The sequence below is a fragment of the Agrilus planipennis genome, unplaced genomic scaffold (assembly GCF_000699045.2).
Source record: "Agrilus planipennis isolate EAB-ADULT unplaced genomic scaffold, Apla_2.0 scaffold104, whole genome shotgun sequence".
Lineage (NCBI taxonomy): Eukaryota > Metazoa > Arthropoda > Insecta > Coleoptera > Buprestidae > Agrilus > Agrilus planipennis.
The window spans coordinates 941,963-963,440 of record NW_020438892.1 but is presented as its reverse complement, the minus strand read 5'-3'; the positions used below and the strand labels follow the sequence as shown (position 1 = coordinate 963,440).

Here is a 21,478-nt window from a genome sequence, read left to right as displayed (position 1 = left end):
CAAAAACAAAATTGGCCCATAAAACTTGTGACTTTTTTGGCTACCGATTGGTGAAAAAATTTTCAAAATCGCCCCCAAACTTCCCAGTTTATCGCCGAACAGACAAACGCACGAATGAGTAATTGGGATTGAGACATCCCCTAGTAGTAATCTAAATGTTTCGTCACGTATAGGAGATACATTTCACCAGTAATTATTTTAATTCGGTTGCATCACCGTGCGGTTGGCGCTTAGGCCCTGATGCATACACAGGTCTAAATGCTTGGATGTTTGTGTATGTGTAGTTGTATTTATTTACTTATGAAATGAAAACGAAACTTCGTCTCCAAAAACGGATGTAACGAAATCTGTACTTGACGCATCATTTATTCAGTTGTATATGTAGATAATCACGGTAACCATGTTGCTGATGGTAATGATGGGCCGAGTAGAGAGTGATCTAAAAAAAAGTATCGTTTCGTAATTTTGGTCAACTCTGCTTGCGTTATCAATATCATTGAATTTTCACAGGGCGTCAGTCACGTACGCCAATAACTTTCTAGTATTTATTATTACAGGTACCTATGTACAATATATACGTACATGCATAGAAAAAATGCATTTCTGGTTTTTAAAAATAACAATTTCTTAAACAAATCCTTTCAAGTCTAAAGTCATAGCAGATTCTGGAGTAAGTAGTATAAATCTTATCGTAATGGCTGCCGTTCGCCATTTTTCGATATTCAACCCTCCATTAATTAAAGCAACTGTTTAAAACTTAAAAAAAAAATAGGATTGAAACAATACAAAACTATGATGGTTTTGCAAAATGCTTACTACAATTTTATTTATGGAGTTGTTAACATTTTTAAAGAATTTTTACCTTAAACAGATCCTTTCAAGTCTAAAGTCATAGCAGTTTCTGGAGTAGGTAATATAAATTTCACGATAATGGCTGCCGTTGTCCGTTTTTTGGTACTCAACTGTGTAATAATGAAAGCAACTGTTTAATACATACATCAAAACAAAATAGGATCGAAACAATACAAAACTGTGATGGTTTTGCAAAATGCTAAGTGCAATTTTATTTTTGGAGTTGTTAATATTTTTAAAGAACTTTCACCTTAAACAGATCCTTTCAAGTCTAAAGTCATAGCAGTTTCTGGAGTAAGTAATATAAATCTCACGATAATGGCTGCCGTTCTCCATTTTTTGGTACTCAACTGTCTAATAATGAAAGCAACTGTTTAATACATACATCAAAACAAAATAGGATCGAAACAGTTGTTTTGTAAAATGTTAAGTACAATTTTATCTTTGGATTTTTTGACATTTTTAAAGAATTTTCACCAGAAAAAGATTCTTGTAAACCTATAGCAGTAGCAGTTATTAGAGTAGGTGATATAAACCGTACCATAATGGCTGCCGTTCGCCATTGTTTGATACTCCACTTTTGAATAACGAAATAAATAACTTTGGAGTATTTATTAAAGGTACCTATGTACAATAAGTACATACGTATGTAGATTAATGCATAGAAAAAATGTAAGACATTTCAGTTTTGTAAAAATAAAAATTTCTGTTGCCACTTTGCAGTGACCCAAATGGCGAGTTCCAATTTTTAGCATTTTTATTTGTCAGCCCTAGAAAAAGATACATATTTTATTGTTATTTATTAATGCGAAATCCTTATCATTTCGTGTTACATTTTTTCATGTACGTACATACCGTACGTTAGTATGGTATAGACAAACAAACGTCTGTACATACGTCTAATCTATAAATGACAAAAGCAGTTCAAGTGCACTATGTTTCTGGGTCAGTTTGCGAAAACATCAGAAACTTCGTAATAAGACAAATACGAAACGACTCGAAATAACTGAAAATCGTAAGGGCCTCTTTAGATCTAGATGCATTCAGATACATCTTCTTTTGTTTTATTGCAATTATCTTACTGAAGCTACTTGAATGCATTACGTACTTTTTATTATAATTTATACGAGCATGCTGCCACGTCCCACTGGCATACTACACTAGACCTACTTTATCTCTCTCAAGTCAAAAATGACTTTGATATGTCAAGGCTCACCCCACATTAAAACTCGTTAAGTTATTATTATTAGTCTGTATCTTCTACCAGCTCAATATTCTTGTTATTATCGGGCCCCTTCTTACTTAATGACGTTCTCATCGTTGACTTATGAACATAATATCTTATGCGAAAACATTTTTTAGCCTCGTTATTTTCATAGATACAAAAATTTTATTCGAAGTTATTTATAAACTAGCTGAGTTCGTCCAAATTAGGGTTAAACAACTGCTTGTTATAATCGTTTGATTCTGTTACAAAAATACTGTGTGATAATTCAAAGAAACATTTGCAATTATAAGCATGATGTTGCAGCTTTGTTTTTGTTTCAAAAGAAGAACAGCGAAAAAGTTGAAAATCAAAACATTCTTTCGTGTTATTTTGTTTTAATTAATAAAACAGCAGCAGCAGTGATAGTAAATGTAATAATAAGCAATCTAAAAAGAATGATTCAAAAGCTCTATTATTATTTATCGCTTGTTAGCAGCTTGCTTGCCAGCGTCCTATCGTCGATTATTTGCGTTTTCTGGTGGGGTTTCTTAAAAGTAGGTCTAGTCCACTAGGTATATGGGACAGGTTGGCCTCCACCGCAATTCGCCATGTACTGAATTTATTATAAGTAATTTTATTATTACTATCTGCTATTATTATTTGACGACTGACGCATTTAGAATACATACATGCATACATACATTCGTACTAACGTAGGTTAGTAATCGTTTTTTGGTTACAAATACGCATACTATCATATTTTTACACGTGTATATATGTGTGTGTATGTGTATGCAGGCTTATGAGAGCAATGAAGGCTTTGACCTTCGAACCGCGATGCATTTTCGAATTATTTTTGGGCGAGGTCGAATGGTAGGGTACTTAGGTGCGATTACTATCACCAATAATATAATTGTAAGAATAAGGGCCTAGCCAAACTGTAAAATAGTTTAAATATGAGAATGTAAAAACCTTGATTTAAAGCGACCACCCCATTTGTAATCACTGTAATGTAAATTGGTGCTCTGAATTTGGCCGTCTGATAGAGGGGAGGGGACCCGAAGGGTCAAGGGTCCAAAGCTTTTTCTTCAGTATGAGTATTTAAACATATACATACATTATAATCTATAAGAATCGACATCTCAATCATTAAAATCGGTTAAGAATTAGCCACAATCACCTAGTCAATATTGGTCAACTTTGGTGGTGGCATTACCTTCCCTTCCCGAGCGGAAAAACCAAAAATTGTCAGATATAAATTAGATACCCCCTTTTGCATCCAGCACACTTTTTCTCTGATTGGGTAATAGGCAGTGCCAGAAAAAGAAAAACAAACAGCAGCAACAATAATTTAATAGGTGTAACAAAAAACCTATCTAATAAAAATTGGAATTAAGATTGTATTGGGATAGGTCGTTTGTCCTAATTTGTATTATTTATTGATTACTACACTAAATTATTTGTTATTTCGATATAGTTCTTGTCTTTACCATTTCTCATTAACAATAATACATCAATAAGTAAATAATAATAATAAAAAGTCACTTGGAGAAGTTTCGCTAAATTTTATTACGAACTCGATGTACATTTCGCCTTCTTAGGGCATCTTCAGGAGTATTATTAAGTACTAAAGTTTCGGTTAAGTACAAAATTTTTTTTCATCGATATGACATTTTGGAAATGAAAAAAGCAATTTCTTTAAACAAAAAACTAGCTAATAATCAACTAGAGTTCGGTAACAACCCCCCCCTAGATCCTAAGGTTAATAATACTCCTGAAGATGCCTTAAGAAGGCGAAATGTCCATCAAGTTCTTAATAAAATTTAGTAAAACTTCTGTAATTGTCTTTTTATTGATTAACTTGATTCTTGATATGTGTGACCATTAGTTTTTAAGAAATTTGCAATTTCTTTGAAATCTTCTATATGATGCCTTATGAAGTTAATCATTTTAAAAAGTTTAAAGTGTATAAATGATCGATGATTTCGGTTTAGTGACTCACCCTGTATACCTATAATTATATACTTGTATCTATTATATTTATTACTCGATATTGTGGTAATAGTGTAATAATTTATAATCGAAAATTAATGGGAAAACTTTCTTTTCGAACTAGCTGTGGGTATAGGTAAATGAAGAAATAATTATTACAACAGTTGGGTTCTTTTCTTATTAGGTACTGACATAAATTACAATTACATGCATTCAATCAAGTGTATTTGTGCGAGTTATGTTACTGTCACTGGTTGTTAATCGAAGTTACGAACAATAAAAACGTTTACGTACGAATGTAATGGATTTGCGAGCGTGATTGTGAGTGGTTTTGCCAAAACAAATGGTGTTTTTGAAAAGTAAAATTCTGTCTTCGGGTAAGTTTTATTTGCAATATATTTACGTACTTAATAATGAGAACTGGGAGATGAGCGAGTTGATTTGCCCCTCATATCCAACCCCATTCGTTATTGGAGTTTGACACATCAAAAACAAAAATAACTCTTTGAATAGAATCATGCATTCAACTGTTTACCAAACGTAGAAATAAAATTGAATATTTCTTGTTGAAAAACATAACTTTTAATAGCAAGTTCTTTGGATAGATAATGTTAGAAATGAGGAGGAAGTCAATAAGAAATAGGTGAGATAGGTTTATAGGAGCCATTAAAGGCTAGTTATAGACATATTAGAAGCAGAAACAGAAGTTAAGAGCAGTAGAGGTAGACCTAGATTAGATTACTGTTCGCAAATAGTTAAGGATGTGGGATGTTGTAGTTTTAGGGAAATGCGATGATTAATTCAGGATAGAAAAGGGTGGAGGTGTGCTTCCAACCAGTCTTAGGACTATAATGACCCTATAATGATGATGATAATAATGCATATTAGAATCTAAAGACAGGCGACCATGTGATGATGATGACGACGATGACGCTGAATTTTAGTTTTGCAATCCTACACAAAAAAATTATAAAATTAAAAGGATTGAAATAACTCGAAATTTTGAAAAGATTGTTCTGTTAATGAAGTATTTGATGATAGAGAACGAAACCATCATGGGTGTGACTCAATCTCGTATTACTTGACTGGCTTTTTAGAGGACCCTGCTAGATTCTTACGAAAAATGGCCTACTGTTTGAAATATTGGATTCTGGTAGTCCTCGACGTGTAGGTCATAAATCCTAATAATTCATCTTTGTGAGATATGGTTCCTTAAAGTTGCACTCTTCCCTAAGGACTCCCGAGGTTCAGTTATACCTACGATACGTATGCCAGTATTGTTAGATTAATATGAACATTGAATCATCATCATAAGGTCGTCAATCCTAAGACTGGGTGAACAAGCACCTCCACTCTTTCCTATCCTGAGCTAATGTTCGCATTTCCTTAAAACTGGAACATCCCACATCCTTTTAACTATTTGTGAACAGTAATCTAGATCTACCTTTATTCCTTTTAACTCCTGTTTCTGCCTNTTCTTTTTTTTCTTATTTTTATTTCACGTTGTTACGCAAAGCTTGGAATTGTGGCCCAATTGTGGGCCACAACACCTAGTCACTAAAATACGTAATACCTTATGGTTTGTTTCCAAATCAAAAAGCAAAAGTTTGGTTTCTTATTTGTCATTAGTACCTACTTGTTGTACCTCGGCCACTAACTATTGCTTTGCTTTTCGGCAATGGTTCATAATGGGAAATTAATAAAGAATCCCAAGATTTTCGGAAAAGTCTTTACAACAGCTGAATTGTTTTTCGATCTGAAGATACCTAGCAGCGTTTGATAACAAACATACAAATCTGTAATACAAATCATTCTAAATCAAAAACAAAAGCTTGGTTTCTTATGTGTCATTAGTACTAGTAGACACTAACTTTTGTTTTGCTTCTTGGCAAAAAGCTTAAAAAAAGTCTGTACAATAACAGTTGAATTGGTTCTACATTTTGATCGTTTGATANATCACCGTCCATGTTTCGCACCCGTACAGCACCGCGCTCCAAACATACACCTTTAACAATCTTTTTCGAATTTATATATTAACCGTTCGCGAACACAGAAGTGACTTCTTTTTATTGAAGGCGACTCGATCCTGCTTTATATTCCTACTACTCCTTCCGTCCTGACTTATCTGACTTCCTAGATACCTAATCTTTCGTCTCCTATCTTTTTATTCGCTGTTTTTCTACATTTTCTTCCCTTGCATACCGGTATTTTTGTTTTACTTTCATTTATTTTAAATAGTAAATAAAAAATCTTTCGTCTCCTATCTTTTTATTCGCTGTTTTTCTACATTTTCTTCCCTTGCATACCGGTATTTTTGTTTTACTTACGTTTATTTTAAATAGTAAATAGTATCTACTTCTAAAGAAAATGAAAAAGATATGAAATTTTGTTACCATTGGATTGTTATTAGTAATTTCTTGAGACATACTCGAGGGGGTTGAAACAATAATGTAGAAACTGATAAACCTTTTACTGAAGTAAATCCAGCGTTGCCTGCTTCTTAATAGGTTTGAATGTTTTGACTGACAAGCGAACTAGCTCCTAGAAAACATTTATAAATATATTACAAAGGAAAATTGTCGAATTTAAAAATTTTTGTGATTTTAATTTAATTTAATCCACAATAGTGGTTAATAGAGTCATTCAGGGGTAATTAATTCCAATATTATTATTATTATAAGATGAAACAAATCAATAACAAAAAGTTTTTGTTCTGTTTTCGTACTCCTGGGTTGCTTCATACAAGGGTAAGTAATAAATATGTATAATATAATTTTTAATACTTATTTAATTGATGCTCGTTGAATTCGTAAACTAGNGTTTTTTTTTTTTTTTTTTGAATATTCTGACTGTTCCCTTTCTTGACCATAATCGTGGAGGGCATGACGGTGTCTTGACGTAGATTGTGTTTTTTTTGGAGATGTTATTGGACATGGAACAGCATTCGACTTTGCTGTCCCTGAACCCGTTTAACGGCACGAGTTCCACGGGATCTTCTTCGGCGGCTGTGACCGTTTCGGCGGTGACTTCGGCCCTTCAGGCCTCGAGTCCCATGCCGCCCCCTCTGTACGGGTCGCCGCCCCTCGGCGGCGTCTCCTCGTACAACATAAGCAGTTGCAGCCAGCAGAACATGGTGCTGCAACACCACCAGCAGCAACACCAACAGCAGCAGCAGCACCACCATCACCAAGATCATCCCCAACAGCAGCAGCAGCACCAACACCACCACCATCATCCCCATAACAGCTCGTTAATGAGCTACGGCGCTATGAGTAATATGGACACTTATTTGTTTTCCTCAGGGGCAACGGGATCGCTCGCTGGGATGGACCTGATGGCGGGATACCAGCTGCCGGGCAACTCGGTGGTCGGCGGAGGCGACCTTCCCGACACCAAGGACGGAATCGAGGAGTTGTGTCCGGTGTGCGGGGACAAAGTGTCGGGTTATCACTACGGCTTGCTTACGTGCGAGTCCTGTAAAGGGTTTTTCAAAAGGACCGTGCAGAACAAGAAGGTGTACACGTGTGTGGCCGAACGGAGCTGTCATATAGACAAGACTCAACGGAAACGGTGTCCGTACTGTCGGTTTCAGAAGTGTCTCGATGTCGGCATGAAACTAGAGGGTGAGTCATTTTTTTTTCTTTTCTTTTTTTTCTTATTTTTATTTCACGTTGTTACGCAAAGCTTGGAATTGTGGCCCAATTGTGGGACACAACACCTAGTCACTAAAATACGTAATACCTTATGGTTTGTTTCCAAATCAAAAAGCAAAAGTTTGGTTTCTTATTTGTCATTAGTACTTGTAGACACTAACTTTTGTTTTGCTTCTTGGCAAAAAGCTTCAAAAAAGTCTGTACAATAACAGTTGAATAGGTTCTACCTTTTGATTGTTTGATAAAACAATCGATTGAAACAACTCGATTTGACGTTCTTCTGTTAAATTTTACTTAAAAAAAAATAAAGACCAAGTGCTTGACCCTTATTTGATTGCCTCTTGAAATGTATCAGAAAATTTTCTTTCTATCTGTTCAATATCCATAAGCGTCAGGAACCCCTCCGTGGAGGATAACTCGTGTATCAACAAAAATGTTTGGTATTCGCCCAATAAAATACAGCATAGAATTACTTGAATGTTATCTGTCAATTCAAAAATAAATAATTCCGATAACGCCCAAAACAGGTACATGAAGATATCATGGAAAATCTTCACCTTGCCCAAAATCTAAACAAACCGGATCCTTCATTTGTTAATCGTTCTTGGCCATATTCTATCATATAGATATTATGTTAATTAGTTATAATTAGTGATTAATTAGAGTACAAATCGAAAAAGCACCCGTTTGCACCTGATCAAGAGACTGCTGCTTGTTGCTTGCTGCAGTTTTTCTTTCTTTACTTGTTCGTAAATAGTCTGTTGATTGAATAGGACAAGTAGAAAAACTTTGTGGTCGGAATTGTAAAAAGCAAACGCTAATGTATAAAAACGCCCGTTTTTACTAGACACTCTGCCAAATGGGCCAAGGCCATCCGAGAAACCTATAAACCGCAAGCAGCAACGTTGCCGCCAGCTTGACGATATTTATCGCCTTTAGTCTAATATCATGATCAACTACCTCAAGTATTACTACGGTTTGTAGTCGTGTCTACGTCTACAAAGGTGTCGGATGACGTAGAAATTAATAAAAAAAAGATTGTCTTGTTTAACCCAATTTTCAAAATTACAATGCTCCTAGAATTTCTGGGGTCTTTGGTCGGTTCTTTTGGCGAACTCTTACCCGAACATACAAATATTAAAAAATTGTTAATTTTGTATTTGACTTATTTTTGATCACTTCAATTGTTAGGTAATAACAGTTGCCCCAGAAATGCGATATTCTTCTGATAGGTAACAGTTCAATATTTATCACTAATTTCTGGTGTAGTCATTTTTCACTCTAAATGATATTACGTTTTAGTCGATAAATAGTTGATTAAAGGGCAATGATTCATGCAAAAACAAAAAGAAAACGCGTTTGTTGCACTTTGCGTTATGCATTTTCGCAGACGTAAGTAAAAAACAAATGAAATCGTTGACGTGGACGTAGCTGGTGGACCCCCAATTTTAATTAAAAATTCGTGTTTGTCGGTTGTTTAAAAAAAAAAATTGAAACGGAAAATAAAAGACAATAGACAAAATTTATCGCCTCAGCTGCCGGTTTTTGTTTTATAAAGTAAATGTGTAAATATATTTTTAGGTTTGGTTAAAATTACAACGCTTAATAATACATGCACAAGCACATACGTATTTATATTAACGATGCTTCTAATTTTGAAGCATTCTTTCGAAAGACCACAAGTGTACGGTTGTCAAAAAAAAAAAAAAACAAAACGTGCAAGCGTTTAAAACGACGCTGTGACAAACTGTCGGAGACATGCTTTATTACAGACGAAGTCCTACAATAGATCTAGGGTGAATATTATGTGACGAGTGTGTATGAACCGACGTCTGTTTAAACTTTAATGCATAATAATCAGAAATACTACTTTTAGGGATAAATTAAATCCATTGATAAATCCCTAAAATTATCTACGATCGCGTAGGCGTGTAGTATTTGACTTTGCGACTATTTTGCTGACTATCACACCGTAGGTTCTGTGTTTGCAACGTTAGAGCAAAAGTTGCGCATATTTTGAAAAATTTAACTTTCGCTATTGCCACTTGTGCAACCGGCTGTGGGTGAGCAAGTCTTAATCCGGGCTCTCCATTTATTGGGCAACTGCAATAGAACACCTAGCGCTCTTACTTATCTCTTTGCCAGGTATTTTGCTTGTAATTTTATTATAAATTTTGTATTCATTATAAAAATGGACCTTTTTATCAAGTAGGTAGTTAGGTAGATACCTCTTGTAACTACCAGACAATCGAAAGAAAATGAGAATTCTTTTAAACTACTGGAAAAGCTCATTCCAATGATGCCCCACATGTTATAGTAACAAGTAAAAAAATTGCAACCCCATTTGATATATGGTTTAAAAACCTTGTTGAAACGTCCCAGTCTATTTTTTGTGGAAACTCAGAAAGGTTTGAGGAGCTCGGAGCGATTACCAGGAGACTTAACGTCTACAGAAGCTCTAACTAATCAGAAACAGTTTAGGAAACGTCGAAGATGTTGGGAAAGCTAGAAATGGTCAAGGGTACGTGAGAGAAGCTAAAAAAAGTTAGGAAAATGCCAGAGAAAGTCGGAGTAATCAAGGATTATCAAAGAAATATTACGTAACTTTAGATTTGAAGTTCCGAGTGAAGAAGAGAATGATAAAAGAAGCTCAAAGAAGCTAGTGAAATGTTAGAGGATCTTAAAAAGAGGTCAGAAAAATGTTAGGGATTCCTAGTGTGGTTATGGCAATGTCAGATACGCTAAGATGGGTTTCAGTAACTTCTAAAGAAGATGAAACAAATGTGAATGGCAGTTTGAAGAGGTTTATAATGATAATGGAAACTGAGAATGACCAGATAAGTGTTAGAGAAGCCTACAACAGTTAGGGAAAGATCAAGTGTGTTCAGGATATTGCTCAGGGTAATCGGAGTATCCAGGAAAATGTCAAGTGATGCTTCAGAAAACCATATAGAGATCAGGGAAGGTTATAATGGTCAGAAGCATATTAAATAAACTCCACAAAAGTTGAAGATTGGAAAAACTTTGGCAGTTGTTATAGAACAATGAAAATAGCTCAAAACCCCAACGCCAAAATACGACACTGTAGTTGTCCGAAGCACTTTTCGGTAACAAGGTTACCTTCTTCAGGGAAGTGAACTCCAGAAGGTAACCTTCTAACCGAAATGTGCTTCGAACAACTACAGTGACGTGTTTTGGCGTTGAGGTTTTGAGCTATTTTGTTTGTTCTTCCACAAAAGTTAGAGAAATGTCAGGGAAATTGGTATCACGAAAGCTCAGGTCGATGTGTTGATATAAGAATGTCTTAGAATTTTGGAGTGAATAAAATACTGTTAGGGAAAATTCAAAAGGTCAGGGAAATTGAGAGGTATCAGAAAATTACGAGAATGTTAGGGAAACGACAATAGTCGAAAATATCAAGAGTGCTCAGGAAAATTCTCAGGGCGATCAGAATGATCAGAGAAGCGTTAGGAAAAACCTCGAGATGCTTCAGGAAAACTTATACAGATTAGGGGAAGTTATAGTGGTTAAAAGTATATTTTATAAACTCCAAAAAGGTTAGAGAAATGTCAGGGAAATTGTTATCTTGAAAGCTCAGATCGATGTGGTGATATAAGAATATAAATAATTAGAATTTTAGAGTGAAGAAGAGACAATTCAAAAAGTCAGGGAAATTGAGAGGTATCAGAAAATTATTAGGGGTTCTAAGAATGGACAGAGAAATGTCAAGGATACTCAATACGGTCATCACGAAAATGCCAGGAAAACCCACCATGATCAAGTGAATTTCAGGGAAACTCAGGCAGATGGGGGAACGCTAAGGGTTCTTAAAACAGTTGAGAGTGCTCAAAGAAAAGAAATATCTATGAACATACTAAAAATCTTTCTTTAAATTCGTGCTTTATCTTTTCCTTGGTATGCAAATACATATTTTAAATGAAAGAAATGATACACATAAATTCGTTTTTCGTGCCTATTGTTATTATTAATTGACAACCCCTAATAACTAGACCGTTCTTTTGTTTCGTTTCCGCCCCTACCAAAGACGTTTAATCGATAGCTGTGACATACACGGTTACAAAAAATGGAAAAAAAAATTTTAATGCATTATTCATAAAGAAATGCCACTTTTTCTTGTTACCATTACTATAGTTTTCCATCTTCGAATCATGCATCACTTTTTATTATTCCGTCAAGTGTGTGCTTTTTTTTACGTGGCCTTGACTCGTTTCAATAAATTGCCGCATCAAGTTCGTTCGAAGTTCAAGGACATTTATTTTGTTTATCCCTCGAAATAAAAAAGCTTGCGTGTTATCATTTGTTATCGTTTGTTAGTCCAGTGAACTTGCACCTGGAAGAAAGTTGCTGAATAACCAAATTAATTGTTTAAATAAAATTGTAATTAATTGTTCTCGATGTACCGAGTGTTTAAAATATTTTAAACAGAGCAAAGTCAAAGAAACATTGCTAAACAATTGAAGTAATTGTTTAAACGTTATTACGTTATTGTTTTGTCATGGCTTAATATACAGAGTGTTTACAACCCTTTAAACTGGATAAAGGTAAAGCAGTGACATATTAAAGTTTGTGTTTAACTCCAACAACTACTATATTAGCTTTGAGATCATTTAGCACCCCTCGCTGAAGTACCTAACCCAATTTAAACCCTCTCCGCTGCTACCCTTCTTTATCCAAGCCTTTTAACAATACACGCATTACAAAAGAGCCGCCCTTAATGGAGATACATCCATACATGTGTATATTGTGTATAGAGGACCTGTTGCTTTCAACCCTTATTAGTCACTTTCTGTTTGAGTATACTATCCAGTTTTGTAAAGTCATGCATCCTCAATATTATCAAGAAGGAAAATGAAATATGTTTGGTGATTTTTTATAGAAAAATTTTTGTTTACAACACGAAAACTGCTTGACAAATTTTTATGGCGTTTTCGCTGTTGTCAAGAACAGTTTGTCAGAAATTGACGGAAAACAGATTAAGGATGTTTGGGAGGTATGTCGAAATGCTACGAGACAAATAAAAATTTGGAAGAACGTTCCTNGCATACCGGTATTTTTGTTTTACTTTCATTTATTTTAAATAGTAAATAAAAAAACAGATTCTATCGTAATGTCTGATTACACTTTAAAGTATACCAATTTTCCCCATAAATTCGCCATCCTTGGTCTGAAATACTGATGCATCCAATACGTATATACTTAATAGGTATAATTGTACTTTCGAAGTCCTTAAGGAAGGATGCAACTTTACGGGACCGCCAAAAGTTACAAAAAGTTTAACAAAGTGTCATTTTCCGTAAGGATGTAGCGGAGTCCTTTATTTGTAATAATATCTGTGCCACAGAGAACGGGACCTCTAAACGATGTTGAATAAATAATAAAATTGTTGTTCATCGAATTGTACTTAATAGTATCTAATATTGTAACAATTTTTACCGGTTCACCGTTATATTTTAGAGGTTACTTACTTACATGAGTAAGTATTCTTTGAAAGCTAACTGATAATTGTTTATGCAATTTAAATAAATAATAACAAGAAAATTAAGAAGCTTATTGTTCAAGGTGTTCAGGTAGGTTTCATACTAAGCTACAGATGTGTACAAGAAAATTAATTCTATTTTTGTTCGAAAAAACCGAATGAAGGAGCGCAGCCTTGCGTTTTAAGGCTAACAACGAATTAAATTTTTCGGTTTTCTTTTTTATTTACATATAAACACTCACTTAATTGTGTACCTAACTGAATTAATTTAAATACGTTTGAATGCCGTCAAGTACAATATTAATTAGTTGATATTACGTACCGTTAAGGGACGACAAATAAAAAAAAAGGATATTGAAAAACAAAATCGGGCCAGCTTTTTTTGTTTTTCATCACCAGCGAGCGAGATGACTTTCGATTAATGAACTGGGACACCTCAAATAATCGCCCTGTATAATTGTATCTATCGGTAAAATTAATCAATAGATTTTGCTACTGTTATTCATGAATTTGCATTTTGCCCTTGAACTACTTATTCGTCGACAACCGTAGTCGTACTAGAATAAAAATAAAATTATGCTATTAACATATTTATACATTTAAATGTACAGGGTGGTCACTTTTTGATAGGATCCATGTAGTGATGGGCAAAGCAAGACTGTCCCTTTGGTTTTGGTATTGTTAAAGTTGAAATCTAGTAAAGCAAACTAAAAATTTCATATACTAAAAATGTTTTGCTCCAAGAACATATTAAAGTTGCTTCAAACACTCATAAATCCACTGAAAGTAATAATTTTTCGTTTTGTCTTGCATATTTAATCTTGGTCTTATTCGTTGGGTTTATTTTCTGATTTTTATCTTTGATATTATCCAATATCTATCGCCTATAACGTACCGGCATCGGATATTACAACATTTAAATACGGTTGTAAAGACCAGATCTTACCGACCCCTTCAACAACGCCGTTATAAACGATATCTACTGTACATTATATGCGGTTTTGTTTTGTTCCGTGCAATAACACGTACGTATAGTGGGCTCGTCGAATCGCGACAAGAACCGACAAGTGAACGCTATTCCATTCGATCAAGTAAGCGGCGGCGTTTTACGACAAACAGCCTACTTAAACGTGATGTAATAATAAGAACGGCGCAAAGGTATGTAAGTAACACACGAACACGAAGATAGGCGCGCTTACACTTGCATACAAAAGCGTTGTCGCTGTCGCCCGATCAGATTCACTTTTGTTTGACTCGGTAGTAGAAAGTTGACGTAACGTAAAAAAAAAAGCAACGGACGACAACAATAAGAAGACGCAAAAAGAAGTGGTAAGATGAAACAAAGGATAACGCAATACATAATAGTTGTTCGTACGTATGTCAATGAAATGTAAATTCACTTTCGTCTAGCGCCCCAGATTTTAATGCTCGCGACACTCTCGATTGTTTCTTCTTCGGGTTTTTCTTTCGTGGGTCGTACAGACCAGTAGGAAGCCGTCTAATCAATTGTTTCTTTCTTTTTTTTTTTTTGGAATGTCAAAATTGCTGTTGTTTTCCTTTTGATCGCCCTGTAGGTGCATGGAACAAGGTAGTCGAAAATTATTATTTGTTATTAGGAGGTCGATCTTCTCAGAATTTTAAGTAAGGTTTCGGAGAGGCCAATAAATGATTTTTGTCCTGTTATATTGCCTTGTGTAAATTGTACACCCCATCGTAAAATAGCGGTACCATAATTCGATAACCCTCCAAATTGGAGTAAGTAGTCTAAATGGAAGACTTTAGGAGGAGATGAAGTTAGCATTTCTAAAATTTTATGACGGTATTATGGTCGTAAAATTGGGTAGAAAGTCATGTGCTACCAGAGATTTTATTATGCTGACATATAATACCGAAAGGCCTAACGGAATTGTGTGAAATTTGCCTTCTCATATTGGCCAAGCATTTGGGGCAGCGGTGGTCATTTTTAAAATTCATAGGGATATTTTCACTAACAGGACTATTCCAGCAATTTAAGGGGTGGAAAATGTTTTATTTAATTAACTGATTAATTTAATCGCTTGAATAGTCCTGGAAGGGAAGAAATACGAAGGTCCAATTTTGTCCAATTTTTTTTCTATTACTTACTAACTAACTGCTAACTGCAGTTGTTAATTGTCAAAAAATTTTCTGCTTTCTATCTTCGTTAATTATTTAATTACACTGTCGAATGTCAATAACAAATACAACTCACCTTCGACCAATTGTTTCTTTCGGTTGACCTATGTAATGAAAAAGGAACATCTAAGGTCAGATAGTGAAACTCGCGTACGGTTTATAAAAAAATATTGTCTAAATGTATGTACTTATAGCTACAATCAATGTAATATGCAGCCGATTTTTATTATCAGTTGTCAAGATCAGTTAATTTTATATTAGGAGATGCGGACTTAAGAAATGGTAATTAAATAAAACATAATAAAATGGGGGATGATGCATATGTAAGATATAAAGGGGTGACTCAGACTCAGTACTCCGTCTGTTGGTTTGCAAAAAATAAAACAAACGACGGGGAATTCCCCCGTTCCCTTCGGTAAGCGAGCACAGGAGTTGATCGATCCTCAGAATTGATTGGAATTTCCAAAAATTTAGATAATTTTTTATTTTTTAAATTCACAATATTGTCCAATGTCTTCAGTGGGCGCTGGAAACGTTTTATATCCATCACGAAATCCAAAAAGCCCATATATAGATCTGCCCATATCAATAATATAGAGAATGCATAGTTTTGAACCATTTGGATTTCTAAAAACTCCCTGTACCTAGTTATGTGTATTTTAGGTTCAGATGCTGCATTCGGGCAGGTGTTGATATAAGTAAATTAGCAAATCCCGATTAAGACGATTATTTAGGCATCGATTTATATAAAACTGAGCAGATCGTCATTTGTTTGTGTCACTTCATCTGCAATTGCGAGCCGGCTGGAAATGTGTCCCCGAAGTATTTTCTATCAATTCTTATTTTTCCCAAATAATGTTCCATAAGAACCAAAGTATTTCAATTCTTATGACGACCTATCATCAGGATTTTCAGACTAGGAGCTTGCCTAATCAGACATGGAGATTGGGTAGTCTTCTAAGTAATTGGATCTTCCATTTGAGTTCCAAATGTCCAAGTCTTAAAACAAAATCGTCGATTTCTTTTTTGTCATTAGTACTTGTAGCTCGACTACTAATTATTGCTTTGCTTTTTGGCAAAGCTTTATAATGAGAAATGAATGAAGAATCCCAAAAATTTCGGAAAAGTCTTTACAACAGCTGACGATAAAGGTCTAGATTATCGCCCACAACCCCTTCGGGGGTGGGGGCAGGGGGGGTTGAAAGAAGAGGTCTTCCTGAGTAAACCACCATAAAAAGTTCGCGACGGTCTCACCCCCATCAAAGGGGGTGGGGGGATAATCTAGACCTTTACCCAGCTGAATTGTTTCGACCTGAAGATACCTACCAGCGTTTGATAAGGCAACAATTGCGGCGATAACGTACAATTTGTGTGAGCTTTTTTGCATTCTACATGCCAAATTTTCAAGCATAATTTGGAATTGTCTACAAATTGTGACTCAAAACACCTAGTCATAAAAGTCCCTAATACCTTCCGCCGCTCATTTTCAAATCAAAAAACAAAAGCTTGGTTTCTTGTTAGCTATTGTTTTTCTTTCTGGCAAAGCTTTATAACAAAATGGTCAAAGCCGTCTCTCTGATTGTGAATTATACGTTGAAAAAAAAAAGAAAATAAAACAAAACTGGCGCGCTTTTCGAACAATTGAATGTGCCGTCAGTCGACTGCCTACTCCTACTAGATCGCGGATAACAGACCCTGGATAACAACATTATACGACACGTTATAGAATCGCCTTTGGTTTAGGCGAAGCCGGCGGCCCGTCGCCGCCGCCGCCGCAAGCGGACATAAGTAGGTCAGTGGGCCACCCCTACTCTGCCGTCCCCACTCGCTTATACAGAGTCGGTGGCGTGCGCGGGTTCCACACTACTACGTAACACAATCCGCCGTCGTGTTTCTCGCGTTTGCACGATGCGTGTCTACGTACGGCGTTACCAAATCCTTACGTGTGTGTGTGGCGTATGACTTCACCTCGGTAGCGCGCTCTAACATAGACCTGGTTCATGGGAAAGTGGGTCAGCGGTCCCGCGAGCGTACAAGACACTTTCACTTATTACATGGGCTCCTAATCATTAACCATTGTATCCCCGTGCCGTGCAGTTTGTTAGTTGATACATAGTTTAGGGGACCGGACGCTGTTCGGACGAACGGAGTCTCACCGCAACTCCCGATCGCAAGTCTCGCCACCGAGGAAACAAACGAGCAACAGCCCGGTCAGTCAGTCCCTCTCGTGCTTTCCATGTCGGTAGAGGTGCACCATTATTATTGTTATTGTTGTTGTTGTTATTATTATTGATTGTTAGTTTGTTCAGTAGTTTTGTTGTTACAATAATAATAATAATTGATAGTCGTTGGTTGCTGTCGCTTCTTTAGTCCAACCAATAACAACAACAACCACCACCGATTCTCGTTTGTCAGTCCATCAACTGTTTTTGGACAATGTGCGCTTGTCGATCCTAGTTGTTAGTGTCCGTGGTGCGTGAAACAAACGAAGACCCCCGGCGGTCACTTGTTTTTATTAATTGGATTACTACCAACACCACTACTACTCTACTACTACTACTACCGCTGCTGCGGCTGATCCTGTTAGGATTACACCACACGCTTCTAGTTTATCTGCTGTCTGCCTGTTGTTTTTGGATAGTTACGTTTGTTTAACGATTGCGATGACTCTTTCGGCAATAGTTGTTGCTGTTAGTTAGTTTTGTTTCACTTTTTTTTGGTGTTGTTCCGAACGAACCACGGATGCTTTCGAATATACCCCGACATAACAATTGATGATCACGTGTGCAACTTGAAACGAACCGGGGATGTTGGATGTTTATCTGTTATTATCAGTAGTAGTTCCTCTTCTGTTTCTTCGTTGTGATCGTTGTAGATCCTAGATCTCTTTTCGTTTTTTTTTTTTTTTTTTGAATATTCTGACTGTTCCCTTTCTTGACCATAATCGTGGAGGGCATGACGGTGTCTTGACGTAGATTGTGTTTTTTTTGGAGATGTTATTGGACATGGAACAGCATTCGACTTTGCTGTCCCTGAACCCGTTTAACGGCACGAGTTCCACGGGATCTTCTTCGGCGGCTGTGACCGTTTCGGCGGTGACTTCGGCCCTTCAGGCCTCGAGTCCCATGCCGCCCCCTCTGTACGGGTCGCCGCCCCTCGGCGGCGTCTCCTCGTACAACATAAGCAGTTGCAGCCAGCAGAACATGGTGCTGCAACACCACCAGCAGCAACACCAACAGCAGCAGCAGCACCACCATCACCAAGATCATCCCCAACAGCAGCAGCAGCACCAACACCACCACCATCATCCCCATAACAGCTCGTTAATGAGCTACGGCGCTATGAGTAATATGGACACTTATTTGTTTTCCTCAGGGGCAACGGGATCGCTCGCTGGGATGGACCTGATGGCGGGATACCAGCTGCCGGGCAACTCGGTGGTCGGCGGAGGCGACCTTCCCGACACCAAGGACGGAATCGAGGAGTTGTGTCCGGTGTGCGGGGACAAAGTGTCGGGTTATCACTACGGCTTGCTTACGTGCGAGTCCTGTAAAGGGTTTTTCAAAAGGACCGTGCAGAACAAGAAGGTGTACACGTGTGTGGCCGAACGGAGCTGTCATATAGACAAGACTCAACGGAAACGGTGTCCGTACTGTCGGTTTCAGAAGTGTCTCGATGTCGGAATGAAACTAGAGGGTGAGTCATTTTTTTTTCTTTTCTTTTTTTTCTTATTTTTATTTCACGTTGTTACGCAAAGCTTGGAATTGTGGCCCAATTGTGGGCCACAACACCTAGTCACTAAAATACGTAATACCTTATGGTTTGTTTCCAAATCAAAAAGCAAAAGTTTGGTTTCTTATTTGTCATTAGTACTTGTAGACACTAACTTTTGTTTTGCTTCTTGGCAAAAAGCTTCAAAAAAGTCTGTACAATAACAGTTGAATAGGTTCTACCTTTTGATTGTTTGATAAAACAATCGATTGAAACAACTCGATTTGACGTTCTTCTGTTAAATTTTACTTAAAAAAAAATAAAGACCAAGTGCTTGACCCTTATTTGATTGCCTCTTGAAATGTATCAGAAAATTTTCTTTCTATCTGTTCAATATCCATAAGCGTCAGGAACCCCTCCGTGGAGGATAACTCGTGTATCAACAAAAATGTTTGGTATTCGCCCAATAAAATACAGCATAGAATTACTTGAATGTTATCTGTCAATTCAAAAATAAATAATTCCGATAACGCCCAAAACAGGTACATGAAGATATCATGGAAAATCTTCACCTTGCCCAAAATCTAAACAAACCGGATCCTTCATTTGTTAATCGTTCTTGGCCATATTCTATCATATAGATATTATGTTAATTAGTTATAATTAGTGATTAATTAGAGTACAAATCGAAAAAGCACCCGTTTGCACCTGATCAAGAGACTGCTGCTTGTTGCTTGCTGCAGTTTTTCTTTCTTTACTTGTTCGTAAATAGTCTGTTGATTGAATAGGACAAGTAGAAAAACTTTGTGGTCGGAATTGTAAAAAGCAAACGCTAATGTATAAAAACGCCCGTTTTTACTAGACACTCTGCCAAATGGGCCAAGGCCATCCGAGAAACCTATAAACCGCAAGCAGCGACGTTGCCGCCAGCTTGACGATATTTATCGCCTTTAGTCTAATATCATGATCAACTACCTCAAGTATTACTACGGTTTGTAGTCGTGTCTACGTCTACAAAGGTGTCGGATGACGTAGAAATTAATAAAAAAAAGATTGTCTTGTTTAACCCAATTTTCAAAATTACAATGCTCCTAGAATTTCTGGGGTCTTTGGTCGGTTCTTTTGGCGAACTCTTACCCGAACATACAAATATTAAAAAATTGTTAATTTTGTATTTGACTTATTTTTGATCACTTCAATTGTTAGGTAATAACAGTTGCCCCAGAAATGCGATATTCTTCTGATAGGTAACAGTTCAATATTTATCACTAATTTCTGGTGTAGTCATTTTTCACTCTAAATGATATTACGTTTTAGTCGATAAATAGTTGATTAAAGGGCAATGATTCATGCAAAAACAAAAAGAAAACGCGTTTGTTGCACTTTGCGTTATGCATTTTCGCAGACGTAAGTAAAAAACAAAAGAAATCGTTGACGTGGACGTAGCTGGTGGACCCCCAATTTTAATTAAAAATTCGTGTTTGTCGGTTGTTTAAAAAAAAAAAAAATTGAAACGGAAAATAAAAGACAATAGACAAAATTTATCGCCTCAGCTGCCGGTTTTTGTTTTATAAAGTAAATGTGTAAATATATTTTTAGGTTTGGTTAAAATTACAACGCTTAATAATACATGCACAAGCACATACGTATTTATATTAACGATGCTTCTAATTTTGAAGCATTCTTTCGAAAGACCACAAGTGTACGGTTGTCGAAAAAAAAAAAGAAAAAGAAACGAAACAAAACGTGCAAGCGTTTAAAACGACGCTGTGACAAACTGTCGGAGACATGCTTTATTACAGACGAAGTCCTACAATAGATCTAGGGTGAATATTATGTGACGAATGTGTATGAACCGACTGTCTGTTTAAACTTTAATGCATAATAATCAGAAGTACTACTTTTAGGGATAAATTTAATCCATTGATAAATCCCTAAATTTATCTACGATCGCGTAGGCGTGTACTACTTATTTGAATTTGCGACTATTTTGCTGACTATCACACCGTAGGTTCTGTGTTGCGCATATTTTGAAAAATTTAACTTTCGCTATTGCCACTTGTGCAACCGGCTGTGGGTGAGCAAGTCTTAATCCGGGCTCTCCATTTATTGGGCAACTGCAATAGAACACCTAGCGCTCTTACTTATCTCTTTGCCAGGTATTTTGCTTGTAATTTTATTATAAATTTTGTATTCATTATAAAAATGGACCTTTTTATCAAGTAGGTAGTTAGGTAGATACCTCTTGTAACTACCAGACAATCGAAAGAAAATGAGAATTCTTTTAAACTACTGGAAAAGCTCATTCCAATGATGCCCCACATGTTATAGTAACAAGTAAAAAAATTGCAACCCCATTTGATATATGGTTTAAAAACCTTGTTGAAACGTCCGAGAACGAAACCATCATGG

The 21,478-nt window shown here is 36.3% G+C and overlaps 2 protein-coding genes across 2 annotated transcripts in view; both read left to right on the top strand.

Annotated features, from left to right (window-relative positions):
- Positions 1-17,229, top strand: part of LOC112904014 (nuclear hormone receptor FTZ-F1-like) — a 34,740-nt gene extending 17,511 nt beyond the window's left edge. Inside the window, exons 2-3 of the mRNA XM_025973045.1 lie at positions 7,354-7,674; positions 17,099-17,229. Coding sequence (XP_025828830.1) covers positions 7,354-7,674; positions 17,099-17,229 — 452 coding nt within the window. The remainder of the gene's footprint in view (positions 1-7,353; positions 7,675-17,098) is intronic.
- Positions 16,917-21,478, top strand: part of LOC108737121 (nuclear hormone receptor FTZ-F1-like) — a 75,756-nt gene continuing 71,194 nt past the window's right edge. The window contains exon 1 of the mRNA XM_025981904.1: positions 16,917-19,051. Coding sequence (XP_025837689.1) covers positions 18,349-19,051 — 703 coding nt within the window. The 5' untranslated portion in view covers positions 16,917-18,348. The remainder of the gene's footprint in view (positions 19,052-21,478) is intronic.